Source organism: Salarias fasciatus, chromosome 13, assembly GCF_902148845.1.
Source record: "Salarias fasciatus chromosome 13, fSalaFa1.1, whole genome shotgun sequence".
Taxonomy (NCBI): Eukaryota; Metazoa; Chordata; class Actinopteri; order Blenniiformes; family Blenniidae; genus Salarias; species Salarias fasciatus.
In genome coordinates this window covers 29,368,822-29,383,619 of record NC_043757.1, presented here as the reverse complement: position 1 = coordinate 29,383,619, position 14,798 = coordinate 29,368,822, and the positions used below count along the sequence as shown (strand labels likewise).

At 48.5% G+C, this 14,798-nt stretch overlaps 1 protein-coding gene across 1 annotated transcript in view; it reads right to left on the bottom strand.

The window, feature by feature from the left end:
* The window catches only part of fgf8a (fibroblast growth factor 8a), a 16,137-nt gene extending 2,134 nt beyond the window's left edge, over positions 1 to 14,003 (bottom strand). The window contains exons 1-6 of the mRNA XM_030107421.1: positions 13,966 to 14,003; positions 11,852 to 12,285; positions 11,668 to 11,767; positions 3,669 to 3,705; positions 1,016 to 1,196; positions 194 to 300 (exon numbers count right to left, since the gene is read on the bottom strand). Coding sequence (XP_029963281.1) covers positions 194 to 300; positions 1,016 to 1,196; positions 3,669 to 3,705; positions 11,668 to 11,767; positions 11,852 to 12,285; positions 13,966 to 14,003 — 897 coding nt within the window. The remainder of the gene's footprint in view (positions 1 to 193; positions 301 to 1,015; positions 1,197 to 3,668; positions 3,706 to 11,667; positions 11,768 to 11,851; positions 12,286 to 13,965) is intronic.
* Between the last annotated feature and the right edge of the window lie 795 nt (positions 14,004 to 14,798).

The window sequence follows — 14,798 nt, the reverse complement described above, 5'->3', positions numbered from 1 at the left end:
ACGGTCCCCACAAGGATAGAAATACAAACGTGTGTGTGTGTGTGTGTGTGTGTGTGTTTTCAGAAATGCTCAGATCAACTCTGAATACATGTGAGAAGCTTTGTGATTCTGGGTGACTCCTGACCCTCATCAGGTGAAGTTGGTTCCACTGCAGAACCTCCCTCTGAGGTGCAGAAGCTCCCTCTGTTCTCACCTTGCCGATCAGCTTCCCCTTCTTGTTCATGCAGATGTAGAACCCTGTTTCTGCTCCTTTGATTCGAACTCGACTTCCAAACGTGTCTGTTTCCACGAGGAGCTTCGCTGAAAGACCAGAACAAAGAACCAATGAGACAGGAGAACACAGGAGAACACAGGAGAACACAGGAGAACACTGACCAGGAGCTGTCCCCACACACGCACGCACGCACGCACGCACGCACGCACACACACACACACACACACACACACACACACACACACACACACACACGGCTGCCTGGCCTGTTGGGTTCTGTCCTGGTGGTTCTGGAGCTGTCCGGAGCCACACACACTCCAGCAGAACACAGGGACCCCAAATGGAGCGCGGCCCGACCCCCTCGGGTCCTCAAACCACAGACAGTAAACTCGGAGCAGCAGCTCCCTTCTGTCTGCACCTCAGCTGGTGAAAGCTTTGGGGGTCCGGGTGGATTCAGGCCCCGGAGCAGCAGCTCCCTGAGGCCAGCTCTGACTCTGAGCGTTCCCCGCTGGGAGTGAATTCTACGTCCAACTTCAATATTCTGACGACATGAGAACAAGAGAGGCCAACAGAAAGGAAGGTGAAGACCTTCAACAGCAAACTCAAAAGAGAAGCGAAGAGAATGAATGAAGCAGTGAAAAGATGACTTCCAGGCCTGGACTGACAGCAGAGCTTTTCTCCTGAGGACTCATTTAAATGGAAGCTGCAAACTAAACATGTGATCAGATGAAACAGTAACCCCAGCTCCGCAGGTAATCCCAGCAGTGAGTGTGTGTCGTGTGTTTTCAGCCGCCGTCTCACCGTGCACGTCTCCATCGTCGGCCATGGCGTTGATCTTCTTGTTGGGCAGGACCTGCACGTGCTTGCCGCTGGTCCGGCTGTACAGCTGGTAGATCCGGATCAGCCTGCGGCTCACGCGGTCCGTCACTTTGCTCTGCTCGCTTACATGCTGCGTGAAATTAGGCGGGGACTGATTGGTTACCTGTCAGGAATTAGATGATCATCAGTTTGTCTTCTGAACGCTACTTTTTAGGTTTTCAACTGGAAAATCTCAGAGATGTAGTTATTATTAGAATGAGAGGGAAGCGGAATGGATGCTGTCCAGGTGACTTTGATCAGTAAATTATTTAGAAATGGAGAGAAACGACGAGCTGAGCTGAAGAAGACCGGGCTCTGCGTCCTCTGCGCATCATCACAGTTCTGGGATTAAATGCGGATGAAAATGTTTCCACGTCTGCAGACGGAACCGGCCCTGCTCCCCGTGCGTCCTGCTGCTCCCGACAGAAAAGCTTCCTAAAGCCGCCGTGATTACAGGTTGTGCTTGAAGCGCGCGCCACGGCGCAACGTTTCTGCTAGAAATAAAGGAAAGATGTAAACTTTCAGATCCGGGTCCGCCGAGGCTTGTTTTACACATTTATTATTTCTTTAAAGCGCCTTTCAGTCTGTTGCGCGGTGGCGGGATCCATCTGAATGACGGCACTTTAACCCGCCGATATTTTTTAAAAATAATATTTTTATTAAGATTTTACATTTTAAAAACCAACAAACAACCACAAGATACATTTACAAAGTCAGCATTTGAGTATATGAGAGTCCTTCCAGAGGCTGAGCAGCCCCGCCAAAACAGGAAGGTTGTGGAACCGTACAGGGTTATGACAGATTCGTGTTCATGATGTAATTGATGAAGTAATCCCAAACTCTTTCAAAAGTATCCTGTTTGTCCTTTAAGGTGTAAGTCATTTTTTCCAATGATAAACATTCACACAGTTCTTTAAGCCATTTTGTTGCGCTTGGTTTGCCCATCTCAATAACCCTTTTGGCCTGTAGTATTCCCAAGTTAGTGAACATTTTTTCGTAACAATTAATGTGGAGTTCTTCAGGATACAACCCCAAAATAAAAAAGTTCAGGCTCCAACACTAGTTTTATACGCAAGATCTCCTGTAATTTACTGCTGACTTCTCTCCAGAATTCTTTAATTTTTGGACATAACCATAGACAGTGGATCAGAGTGCCTTTATCTTCTCCACATCTGTTACAGAGATCTGGGATGTGCATGTTGAATTTGTTAAGTGTTTTTGGAGTAATATACACTCTCATTAGCCAATTAAATTGCAGTATTTTAAGATGTGTATTACATGTCTGTTGGAGCTACCTTACAGGCTTTCTTCCACTGTTCCATGGTTACCTCCTCCTGTAAGTCAGTTCTCCAAGCAAAAAGTTTTGCATCAGCGGATTCAGAGGAGGATGCCATCAGCATGTCATACGCTTCAGAAATTATACCTTTGTTGTAAGGTTCTTTAGATAGAAACGTTTCCAAGACAGACATAGAGGGAATATGTGAGAAATTGCTTAGATGGGATCTGATTAAATTTCTTAATTGTAGATATTTGTAAAAGTGTTTACGGGAATATTAAATTTAAATTAAAAATTAAACCAGTTGTTCAAAAGTTAGGAGTCTTCCATCCCTTCCATAGACACCCCTCATTAATCCCACACCTCTCTGCCCATAATTTAAAGCCTCCCTCGTTTCTGCCTGGAACAAAGTCATTGTTGCCCCAGATTGAATATAGAAAGGGATGAGGCTTCCTTTAAGTAACTTTGGGTAGCATGCAAGACACGAATCATATTCTTCACTATTGGGTTGTACATATCTTTGTAAATTTGTTGTATTTGTCAGAGTATAAGTAACTGTGGAGGGGCACTTGAGGAGACAGCGCTTCAATAGATTTCCATGCAGCGGGCATTTTCTGGGGTATAGTAAATCATTATTGTTCTTAATTGGGTTGCCCAGTAATACCAGAGCATGTTAGGGCATTGAAGCCCTCCTCTGTCAAAAGGCAAATATAAGAGGGACAGTCGGAGTCTGGGACGTCTATTGTTCCATAGGAATTTGTTAAAAAGTTTTTTAATTTGGGGGAAAAACTCTGGTGGGGGTGGCAGGGGGATATTCTGAAATAGATACAGAACTTTGGGGACCACATTCATTTTTAATATATTAATTCTGCCAGTCAATGAGATTTGGAGATTTGACCATCTTTCCACTGTTTTAGAAACACTTTCAATAATCCTGCTATAATTGCGTGATACTACATCCTCCAGTTTTGATATAATTTCAGTTCCAAGATAAGTGAAATGATTGACATTTCTAAATAGACCAGTGCATTCAGGTGGGTTTGACCTCTATTCAGAATTCAAAAGCATTATAGAGGATTTTGATTTAACGATATTTTAATGGCACGTGCATGCGCTGCCCCGGTCCCGGTCCCGGTCCCTTTGCCAGGGCCGCAGCGTCCGCCTGAAGCTGCCAGCAGGCCGCGCACGGCGGGCCAGAGCGGTGCCACTACAGTACGGTGAACAGCATCCATCGCTCCCCTCACGCTATCAGCACACCGCACGAGAGAGAGCCAAAGAAGCACGATGCTTTCAAACAATGCAATCAAATAAGTAACATACCTGCGCATAGTAGGAAAACACAACAAAGTGCAAGCACCTGTGAAGAGAAAGGGACGTTAGGGCGTGTGGAGGTTTACGCATTAACCGTGCGTAAAGTGGAAGGAAGGAGGGAGGCACTCACAGGTAGGGCAGTGTGGGTGCTAAGGGGCGCATGATGGATGGAGAGCGGATGATCCACTAAACTCTGAAGCGGGTTCGGTCAGAGATGCCGGGCACCGGCAGATTTCGGGTTTTAAAATCAAGTCCGAGGATTTGAGTGAAATCCAGATAAAGGTCAGAGATGCTGACAGTGACTCATCTTCTCCGTCCGTCTCCTCCAAAAAGCTCCGCCGGCAGGCCGCCCTGCTGTCCCGGTGAGGCGGGCTGGATGGAGCTGCTGGCTGCAGGGCCAGTCTGCGCTCTACGCTGCAGGTCTCTCTGCTCCAGCGGGTCATGGACCCATTCCGCTCGTGCTGGCCTTAAGGCGTGTGCGGGGCTCTCTGCGTGCGGGCTGCAGGCGCGACTCTCCGCTCGTCTGGCACTGGCTGCTCGCTCGGCGCTCGCGCGTCCCCGGTTAAAATGGCAGGCCGGTCTGTGAAGAACAAGCCCCCTTTTCGTGAAACAAAAGCGGACACCCCAGCACCACTCCCCTCCCGCCCCCGACCCGGGCGTCCCTTCACCTGAGGAGCGCGGCGCTCCGTGAGGAGGAGCCTGCCGCTCCGCGCGCACCGCGCCGCCGCACCAGGCCGGCGGGAACGCGCGGATCCATCACTTTTATCCGTCTTTTATTCGTCTCTACAAAGCGTCAACTCGCTGTCGATCATGTGGGATGAGCCGTAACCCGATGACCCCGCGCACCAGCACGCTCCTCCGGGCTGAGCGGCCGCGTGCACGGGCAGGTTTGGGGCTGCGCTCATTGAGGCTGGGTCCTCCCAGCTTTGTGTATTGACAGAGCGAAGTGTGAGACATTAAAAGGATTACAGGCGATTAGCTTTTGAAAACATCCCCTGTCCTGATTTGATAAAGAGAGGCCTCTTCCCTGAGAGGCTGAGTGGACCAAACCTCCAGGATGTCTGGTCTGGACAGCGATCCAGTCCCGGGTTTGTCCCAGAGACCTCTTTTAAAGACAACCAGGATGCAGAGAAACACTTTAATCTCTGAATGTCTGAATTCTGAAGAAAATCCTACAAGTTACTAGAAAAGGTCAGAATTCAAGTCTGAATTGTAAAAATGATCCAAATGATAAGAAAAGGTAAAAGTTCTGTAGAAAAAAAGACAGAATTCCCAGAAACCCAGGTGAGAGGAGCAAGATTTGACCATATAGCAAAAAGCGATGTGCAGACAGACGGTTTCAGACCAGGGTTCCCCTGAACAGGCGGGTCTGTCCACTACACATGAGAGCAGAGCGGCCTCCTGCTGCTGCTGAGGACATGGACATCTGTCCTTCAGCATCACCCCGCCAGGGGGCGCTGCGGCGTATCCCCCCCCCCCCCCGCAGATCTCTGTCAGAGGCTCAGCAGAGCCTCAGGCGGTGCAGGGCAGGTGAGAGACTGGACTCAGACTGGAACTGAAGACCCGGACAGGCTCTGCCCCCCTGCTGTCTGCCCCCTGCTGTCTGGCCCCCTGCTGACCAGAGAGCCGCAAATTATGAGCTGAGATCCGTCATTCTTTATCTGACAGGAGCTGCTGATCGGGAGCTGATGAGCAGCTGATCGGCAGCTGATCAGGAGCTGATCGGCAGCTGATCGGAAGCTGATCGGGAGCAAATCAGCTGCTGATCGGGAGGTGATCAGGAGCTGATCGGGAGCTTATCGAGAGCTGATCAGCAGCTGATTGGGAGATGATCAGGAGCTGATCAGCAGCTAATCAGCTGCTGATCGGGAGCTAATCTGGAGCTGATGAGCAGCTGATTGGCAGCTGATCGGGAGCTGATCAGCTGCTGATCGGGAGCTGATCAGGGGCGGGAGCTGATCGGGAGCTGATGAGCAGCTGATCGGGAGCTGATCAGGGGCGGGAGCTGATGAGCAGCTGATCGGGAGCTGATCAGGGGCGGGAGCTGATCGGGAGCTGATCAAGAGCTGATTGGGAGCTGATCGGCAACTGATCAGGAGCTGATCAGCAGCTGATCGGGAGGTGATCAGGAGCTGATTGGGAGATGATCAGGAGCTGATCAGCAGCTGTTGATCGGGAGCTGATCAGGAACTGACCGGGAGCTGATCAGAAGCTGATCGGGAGCTGATCAGCAGCTGATTGGGAGCTGATCGGCAACTGATCAGGAGCTGATCAGCAGCTGATCTGCAGCTGATCAGCAGCTGATCTGCAGCTGATTGGGAGCTGATCGGCAACTGATCAGGAGCTGATCAGCAGCTGATCAGCAGCTGATCAGGAGCTGATCAGGAGCTGATCTGCAGCTGATCAGCAGCTGATCGGGAGCTGATCAGGAGCTGACTGGGAGCTGATCGGGAGCTGATCGGGAGTTGATTGGAAGCTGATTGGGAGGTGATCGGCAGCTGATCAGGAGCTGATCAGCAGCTGATGATCGGGAGCTGATCAGGAGCTGATCAGCAGCTGATGATCGGGAGCTGATCGGGAGCTGATCGGGAGCTGATCAGGAGCTGATCAGCAGCTGAGGTCTACCATGAGACACAGGGCCAATCCCAGTTCTACCCCTTACCCCTCCCCCTATGATATGCGCGTTCATGAGGCTTCAGGGCTTTCCCAAGTCTACTTTTTGAATAGGGGTAGGGGAGAGGGGGAGGGCTATTTCACCCCTTTCAGAGAAGTCTGCATCGATGCTCCCTGTTCTCTATAGGGGTAGGCGGAGTTTCACATTGGCCAGAAAAAAACAACATGGCGCCCACCACGGAGTCGCACAAATGTAAGATTGCTTTCTGTATACTATTTAAAAAGCTATAAAAAGTGTATTTGCTTCACTGAATTTCTAGATAAACTAGCGTGACAGTGTCCCAGTCATGGATTAACGTTTCAGCGCTGCGTAGCACCGTTTCCAATCGTGAATTTGTAACTTCTAAAGAGCACTAATCACTGTATTAACGTCATCTTTTATCACGTTTTTAACGTAACATGTTTGACACAGGGACCCCGATGAAACCCGACTTCTGATGAGGGCCGAGGGGTGTCCCAATTCATAGTGCTGCAAAGATAGCCCCAGAACTCAGCCCTGTTCTAAAAGGGGTAGGAGAGTGATAGGGGTGGGGCCAAGGGCTGAGGGGGAGGGGGAAGGGGGAGAATTGGGATTATCACACTGTCCAAACAACAGACCTGGGCCCTGGAAGACCTGGCTCCACGAAGACCTGGCCCTAGGAAGATGGTGTGTGTGTGTTGTGTGTGTGTGTGTGTGTGTGTGTGTGTGTGTGTGTGTGCTCCAGTGACAGCAGCTGTCATAGCAGCAGCAGGGATCTGCTCGTCCATCACTTGGTCCTGACTACCAGTCAGTCCTCGTCAGCCTGCAGTCCATAGCTGGCAGCTCTCCAGCTGGGAGGGTGATGGACATGACGTCAGGACAGACCCTGTCCTCTGCTGTCCCCTCTGCTGTCTCTTCCCCTGTCAGACCCTGACCGGTCCCGTCCCGTCCTGCAGCTGGCCGGTCCCTTCGGTCAGCTGTGGTCCCGACCCGACCCGGTAGGATTTGTTTCCAGCACCAACTCGTGACCGCACAGTCCAGCATTGATTGGTTTTTCTATGAATGTAGAGAATACTTATTAGAAACTGTTCTTTCTTCTGAAGCGCGGTTCTGACGGTTCCAGTGGAGCATCTGGACCTGCAGCTCCTGGAGCAGCCAGCAGGGGGAGCTTAACAACATGAACAGACTGGACTGCTTCCCTTTGTTTAAATATTACTTATCTTTGGTGTTTTTCCGGTGTGGCGTGAATAAAAGCAGCTGGAATTACAGATGCAGGTTTTGTGTCACGTTTGTGTTACCATCACACCATGCAGGTAAAAACAACCTACAGGTGCACAGTAATCTGATTACATGATCTGTCTACATGCGCTACTTACAGAAAAGTAATTCAGTTTTCTAGAGAAGTTTATGAGAAATGTGGAAATTTAATCCCATCATGACAGCAGGGTGTTAAGAACCAGCTCAGTGGAGATTTCCTCACTTCAATGGATTTAATCAAACGATGGAGCAACAGTGGCAATATCGCTCTGTTCTGTAACCAGAACGCAGAACCTTCAGTCACCAGGAAGATCAAACCTTCATCAGACCACACATGTACTGAAATAAGTTCTGCTGCTGCAATGTGTCCGCCGGCAGCGTGAGCCCGAGGGGCTCCACTCAAGACTCCAAAGAATACTCCGAAGATTTTGGACCCACGCCCTATCCCTGTCATTTACACAGTGAGATAAGCTCATAAATACCTTTTTTGTGTCCATTTGTGCAGCGGCTGGATCCCAGCTGTTAGCATCGTAGTTAGCTTAGCTCAACTGCAGGTGGTGAAGAAGAGACAGAGCCAGACTGACGAAAGTGATCAAAATCCTCCTTCCAGTGGTCCCGGGGACGGCGTATTAGCACGCCAAGTAAATCTGAATGGTTATAAAACATTTTAAAAGACATGTTTTCTTTTCAATCCGTTAAAATAACGTTATGATTCACACAGATCTGCACAAGCATAGAGCTCCGCGGAAGGATATACTGGAGCACAGCGGCTGAGTCTATGGCTTCTACCGCTGTGCTCCGGTATATCCTTCCACGGAGCACTGCCATGCTTATCTCACTTTGTAAATGATCGGGATAGGGCGTGGGTCCAAAATCTTCAGAGTATTCCTTTAATGACTCTGTGATGCAGGGGGGTCAATTCCAGTCCTGGGGGGCCAACGTCCTGCAGACTGCAGTAGAGCTCAGGACTGGCTGAGGGAGAGAGGAGCAGTCGTCCCCACCCCATGGAGGACACTACGTCTTCACACACTGACTGAGGAGGTCACTGAAGGAGTTCTCCAGTGTTCTCAGTTGCCCTTTTCCACCGAGCTGGTTCCAGGTCCCGTTCAGACCCAGAACCTCACCAGTAATTATTTGTTTCCAGCTCCAGGCTCTTAAAACTGATACTTAAATGAAGCACCTCTCCTTTGCTGGGAGGGAGCAGCAACATGGCGGGCTGTCGGTGAGCTAGCTCGCTCTCAGTTCTGGTTCTATCAGTCGTTGCATTAGCGACTGATTCTGGTTTCGTCAGCCTCTGTGTTCTGGAATCTGTCTGCATGGAGAACACACATGGTTCAACTTGGCCTCTCTGCAGCAGAGAAGGACGGTACTGAACCCTGTGGCGGACTGACCGACCCCCTCAGGTCTCAACCACAGCCTCATCGGGGTGAAGGGAGGGAGGGAGGGACCGGTGGATGGAACAGCCAGCGGGACTCCATGAGTCTGACCACATGTGTCTGGAGGCAACCACTGCTTTATTCATGCAGGGAGCATAGCAGATAGCAGAGGTACTCCTGTTCTACCAGCCCCCCCCCCACACACACACACACACAGCCAGCAGCCCCCCCATACTGCTGAAAGGCCGGTGGTTCAGACTGGCTCCATTGGCCGGTGTCTCGCGGGGCGTTAGCCTGCCCCCTGCTGGCCTACAGGAAGCGTTGCAGCGGTCCAGAGAGGATTCATCCAGCAGCAGCTTCAGGGGTTTCCTGAGCACAGGACGGAGGCGGCTGAGATTCAAACCTTCTCCGAGCTGTAGCACCAAGACGAGGAGCAGCTTCGGCACCGCGGGTGGTTTACCTCTCGTCCAATCACAACGCTTCGCAGCCCCCACTGCCAGAGCAACCTGAATCCTTCCCTTTTCCCTGTGAACACCCAGCTAATGAGTACAATTCCTTACTAATTCATTGAGAACAAACTAATTCCAAATAAAAACACCAAGTACCTCACTGCAGAGGACTGCAGCCTTCAGGGTAACTTCCCATTTCCTCTACTCTGTTTCTGACATATATTCCCATTTGGTCTATTTTCGTCTACTGAGTATTTTCCCCACGTTTCACTACTTTTCCACAGGTTTTGCTGTAATACTATATTTTGACCCATTCTTACCCCTTCAAATTCTAAACTTCAACACAAAACATCTTTTTTTTCAACATTTCACTTTATACATCACAGTTCACTTTGACAAATTGATCACTTTATAACAGTTTACATTGACCATTACAAATGCATAATGGAATATTGAAAGCTGATGTCACACCTTCTCCCTTTATATCGGACTTAAGTCATTTCATTATCATGAATATACTACCTTTAAGAATTATTGGCATTTTGGTGGTGCAGTAGATAAAAGTAGACAAAATAAAAAGCTGTCACAGAAGGCCTATTTTAAGATCATTTCTATATCATGAACACATTAATAATATTTGAACTAAATAGCTGTTGTAGCAGTTTTCATAATAAATATCCTGTTTTTTAAATAACTTTCATAGTTAATGTTATTTTGGTGGTCTAATGTTGAAGTGAACAAAAGTAGACGAGCTGGGCATGAACCCCGTTCTGACCGGGTCCAGGAAGAAGCTGTGCTCTGCTCGTACAGAGACCTGACAGCTCCCCGCTTTCAGAATGCAGCGATAACGCCTCCCAGAGACGGCGTGTCGACGTGTGTGTGATGTGTTCAGACAGATGGAGGACGAGGGTTCAGACCCGCTACACCCAGCTGAGGCCTTTAAACCAAGAAACAGCTCAACTTCACTCTGCAAAGTGTGGGAGTCGTTCCCAAACTGTCATTTCTCTTAGAGGGATTTCTGAAGCCGGCTGAAAGCAGAGCGCCGTGAGGCCGAAACACACACACCGCCGTCCCCTTCACACCCGGCCTCCAGTCCTCGCAGCAGACTGCGTATTGCAGCCGTAAAGGACCCGGGGGCCCGGCGTGGACCGAGGGCCCGCCGCAGCCAGCGCCGCCCCCCGGCCCCGCCCCCCCGCCCATTGTCATTCAGAGCGGCAGACTCTGTGACAGGTAGTTGTGAAACGTGGTGAAGAGCCAACTCACAATGAGCCGCGGCCGCCACAATGGAGGGGAGCCGCGTATTGACCCACCGGCCCGTCAGCCGGCCTCACGCTCACCGCCATAAACCGACACAACCTGGGAAACGTTCCCACACACACACACACACACACACACACACACACACACACGCTCACACGCACGCACACAAACACACACACACACACACACACACACACACACACGCACACTCACACACACACACACACACACACACCCACGCGCACACAAACACACACACACACATATACACACACACACACACACACACACACACACACACACACACACATTTCACACACACACACACACACACACACACACACACATACACACACACACACACACACACACACACACACACACACACACGCACACACCCATGCACGCACACAAACACACACACACACACACACACACCTCGCTGCCGCCCTCTAGTGGAAGTTTCTGATATGTGCATTCAAGTCAAGAGGAAAAGCTCCACTTCAGTGTTCTCAGTTTTGCCTTTTTGGTTTGAGTTTGGTTTGAAACATTTTCAGGAAAACGTCCTGACACACACACAGAGAACTGTCTGTAGCATCAGTTCACTAAGAAATCAGAGTCAGAGTCAGAGTCAGCTTTATTGTCAATTTCTTCACATGTACTTGACATACAAAGGAATCGAAATTACGTTTCTCACTATCCCTTTGCGTTTAACATGGACACCAGTAAAAAGTGCAAGTGCACAACAAGACAAATCCTAAGTTAATAAATAAACAAATAAAATGCAGTAGCTAAAATTCAAATATAAATGTAAATATAACAGTAGCAGCAGGTGTGTGCAATTTGCATATTTGTGCAGAGTCTCAGCTTGGAAGGGGGGAGGGAGAGTCCAATATTCCTAGACTCCTCCTGCCAGCCTGATGTTCCTTCTGGCTGGGGCTGAGAGTCGGGAGGGAAGAGAGTTCAGCAGCCTCACAGCCTGGTGGATGAAGCTATTTGTGAGTCTGGTGGTTCGGGATCGGAGACTCCTGTACCTCCTTCCAGAGGGCCGGAGGCTGAACAGGCTGTGTGCAGGGTGATTTGCATCACTGACGATTGTGATGGCTTTGCGGGTGAGGCGGGTGGTGTATAAGTCTTGAAGGGAGGAGAGTGGTGCACCAATTATCCTCTCAGCTGTTCTCACAATGCGTTGTAGGGCCTTCCTGTTGTAGTCAGTACAGCTCCCGCCCCACACGGTGATGCAGCTGGTAAGGATGCTCTCAGTGGTTCCTCTATAGAACGTGATCATGATGGGTGGTGGGACGCTTGCCCGCTTCACTTTGCGCAGGAAGTAGAGGCGCTGCTGTGCTTTCTTGGCCAGTGCTGTTGTGTTGGTGGTCCAGGAGAGGTCGTCGCTGATGTACACACCCAGGAACTTGGTGCTGCTCACCCTTTCCACTGCAGCACCGTTGATGGTCAGTGGGGGGTATTGGGTGTGGCTTCTCCGGAAGCTGACGACAATCTCCTTGGTCTTGCTGACGTTTAGCAGGAGGTTGTTGTCCGTGCACCATCTGGTCAGTAACTCCACCTCTTTCCTGTAGTGGGTCTCATCGCTGTTGGTGATGAGGCCCACCAGTGTTGTGTCATCTGCAAACTTGACGAGATGGTTGGAGCTGTGGGTTGATGTGCAGTCATGTGTCAGCAAGGTGAAGAGGAGGGGACTGAGCACACAGCCTTGTGGGGCCCGAAATATGAAGTTCTAGCTGAAGCACACAGACATGAAGCATCCCGTGTTGAGGTGGTTCAGGGCTGGACAGCCTCCCACGTTCAGCAGCTTCATACTTTGTCTCTAGAAGACGCTCCTATTAGTTTGGTTTTCACAGTACCTTTCATCATGAGAAATAACTCACTGAGAAATGCATCAGAACAGAAAGAAATCAGCTGAATTCTTTTTTAAATATGTCTGGAAATGATGATTAGAAACTTTATTTGCAGTTCAGTACAGTTTTAAATGTCGTGTTGAGCAGTGATGACTAGGGGTGTCCTCAGATAGTCGACGATTCGACGATTCGTTGGAAGGGGCCTGATTCGACTGCCAATCACGCAGTCGAAGCATCGAAAAAATGTGGTTATTAAATGAGGACCATTCCATTCCAGCTGTATGGGGGTGCTGAATGACTGATTGTACATAGAATTGCTTGGTTTTTTTCCCCAAATAAACATGATATAAAGCCTATTTGATATACATGTTAGCCTATCAAATATACTGTGGAAAAATTTACTTAACTTGTAGTTTTATTCAATATTCTCTCTATTTAGTGTCTGTGAATCAACCACCATGGTGAGTGGCACAATCCCATTTAGCGCAGAGCTCCGTCACAGAGCAGCATCTCGGTGGTGATTTGGCTTCACTTTAAAAGGCTCACAATGTCAGGAAAAAAAACAGAACTTCAGACCAAGTCAAAGATGATCCAAAAAAAGTCAAATGCAGATTGTGTCCTTTCATATCACTTCACAGCAACATGACTTTCCACATTAAACGGGTCAGTAGCAAGATCATTGGGCTAATAAAAGACGGTTCTGTTACTCAATTCTCATTTTTAATGCTGATGCTTTTATTTCGTTTAATTGTAATATTTTAGATTATTATTATATTATTATTTTTATTTATCTAAAAGGCTAATTCTATTTAATTTAGTGTTTGTTTTTGCATGGATGTTGCGCTGCGAAACGGACCGACACAGTGCAATTAAGCCTTTCATTTAATTTGAGCAGATAATGTGAGAAACTGTTTAGCCAAAAAATGTGAGCTTATCTGCAGAGATTATAGATATAAATAAATGACATGCTTTAGCCCGATTGTTAGAAGAGGGTTTGGTTCTGCTCATTTGAACTATACTTCATTTGTTTGATGTTTAGAGTCACCGACACTTTGTTCCAGTCTGTGTTTCAGTGTGGAGGAAAAAATAAGTGTTGTTTTACCTGCCTGCGCTGTTTTTTTTTTTTTTTTTTTTTTAATTATTTGTATTTTTTATTATTATTAGTGCAATCAGGGCCGGCTGTGGGTATAGGCGCCCTGATGCTCCGTGTGCTGTGTGAGCACCGGTTTGCATTGTGCTGCGCTGCTCCAACTCCCCGTGTAGGCACGCTGTGCAGCATTCTGATTGGACGGGGCGGCCGTGACGTACTGACAGGAAGTAAACAGTGTTTTCCTCGCCTTTCTTTCTCAAATAATTTTGAAGCTGCAGCTTGGAAAAAGTCCTGGTTGTTCTGCTCCCGTCGATCCGCTCGTTCCATTATATCCGATTCTTCTAAAACTGCTGTTAAATAAATCGTCTCCGAACGAGTCGAACCGCAGACCGTGGGCCGCCATCTTGGAGAATTGCGCCATCGCGACGGAGCAGAACCACCAGAATGAAGTAATCAAAATTTACTTATAATTCAGCTTCCAGAGGAGAATAAACTGGCCGGTACATTCAGATTCAAACCTAATTCCAAACAAAGTCTTCGGGCATTTCCATGGTCATTTTAGAGCGGAATTAGGCTTTATCCAGATTTATAAAACTCAAACCAGAAAAACCAGACTGGCAGCACTAACTCATTTAAATCTAGATATTTTCAAATGAGAATTCAAAGCCATCAACAGTTCCACCTCCAGGGCTGCTGGGGAACGTCTTCTGCCTGTCCTGACTCAGCAGGATGAGAAAACATGTCTCATTGTTGTGTCTTATCTCTGGGATCAGAAATGTGACCTGCTGGAACGTAAAGAGCCCGGTACAGCGAAGATTCCAGCCTCCAGAGTCGTCAGAACGATTCCAGGCAGGCACCCTGCTGCTCACTTCAGCTGAGAAATGTTTCAGAAGTATCACACAGGAGCAAAGGAGGAAAATCCACACTTTGACTGACTTACTGTCGCTGACAACATCCTGCTTCTCTTTGGGCCAATACAAAGAAGGAAAGAAAGAAAAACAGATGAAAGATGTAAAAACAGTGACAGAGAAGAAACTGCTGATGATGAAGCAGCCTGCTGCCACCACCCACAACGGATGGAAAAGAATGTTAACTGTAATAGTAATAAAAATGACAAAAAGTAAAATAATATGATAATAATAATAATAAAGAACACTGTGAGCAGGTCCCAAACACATCAGGATGCTGCATGTCCACGTGCACACACACAGGAGCA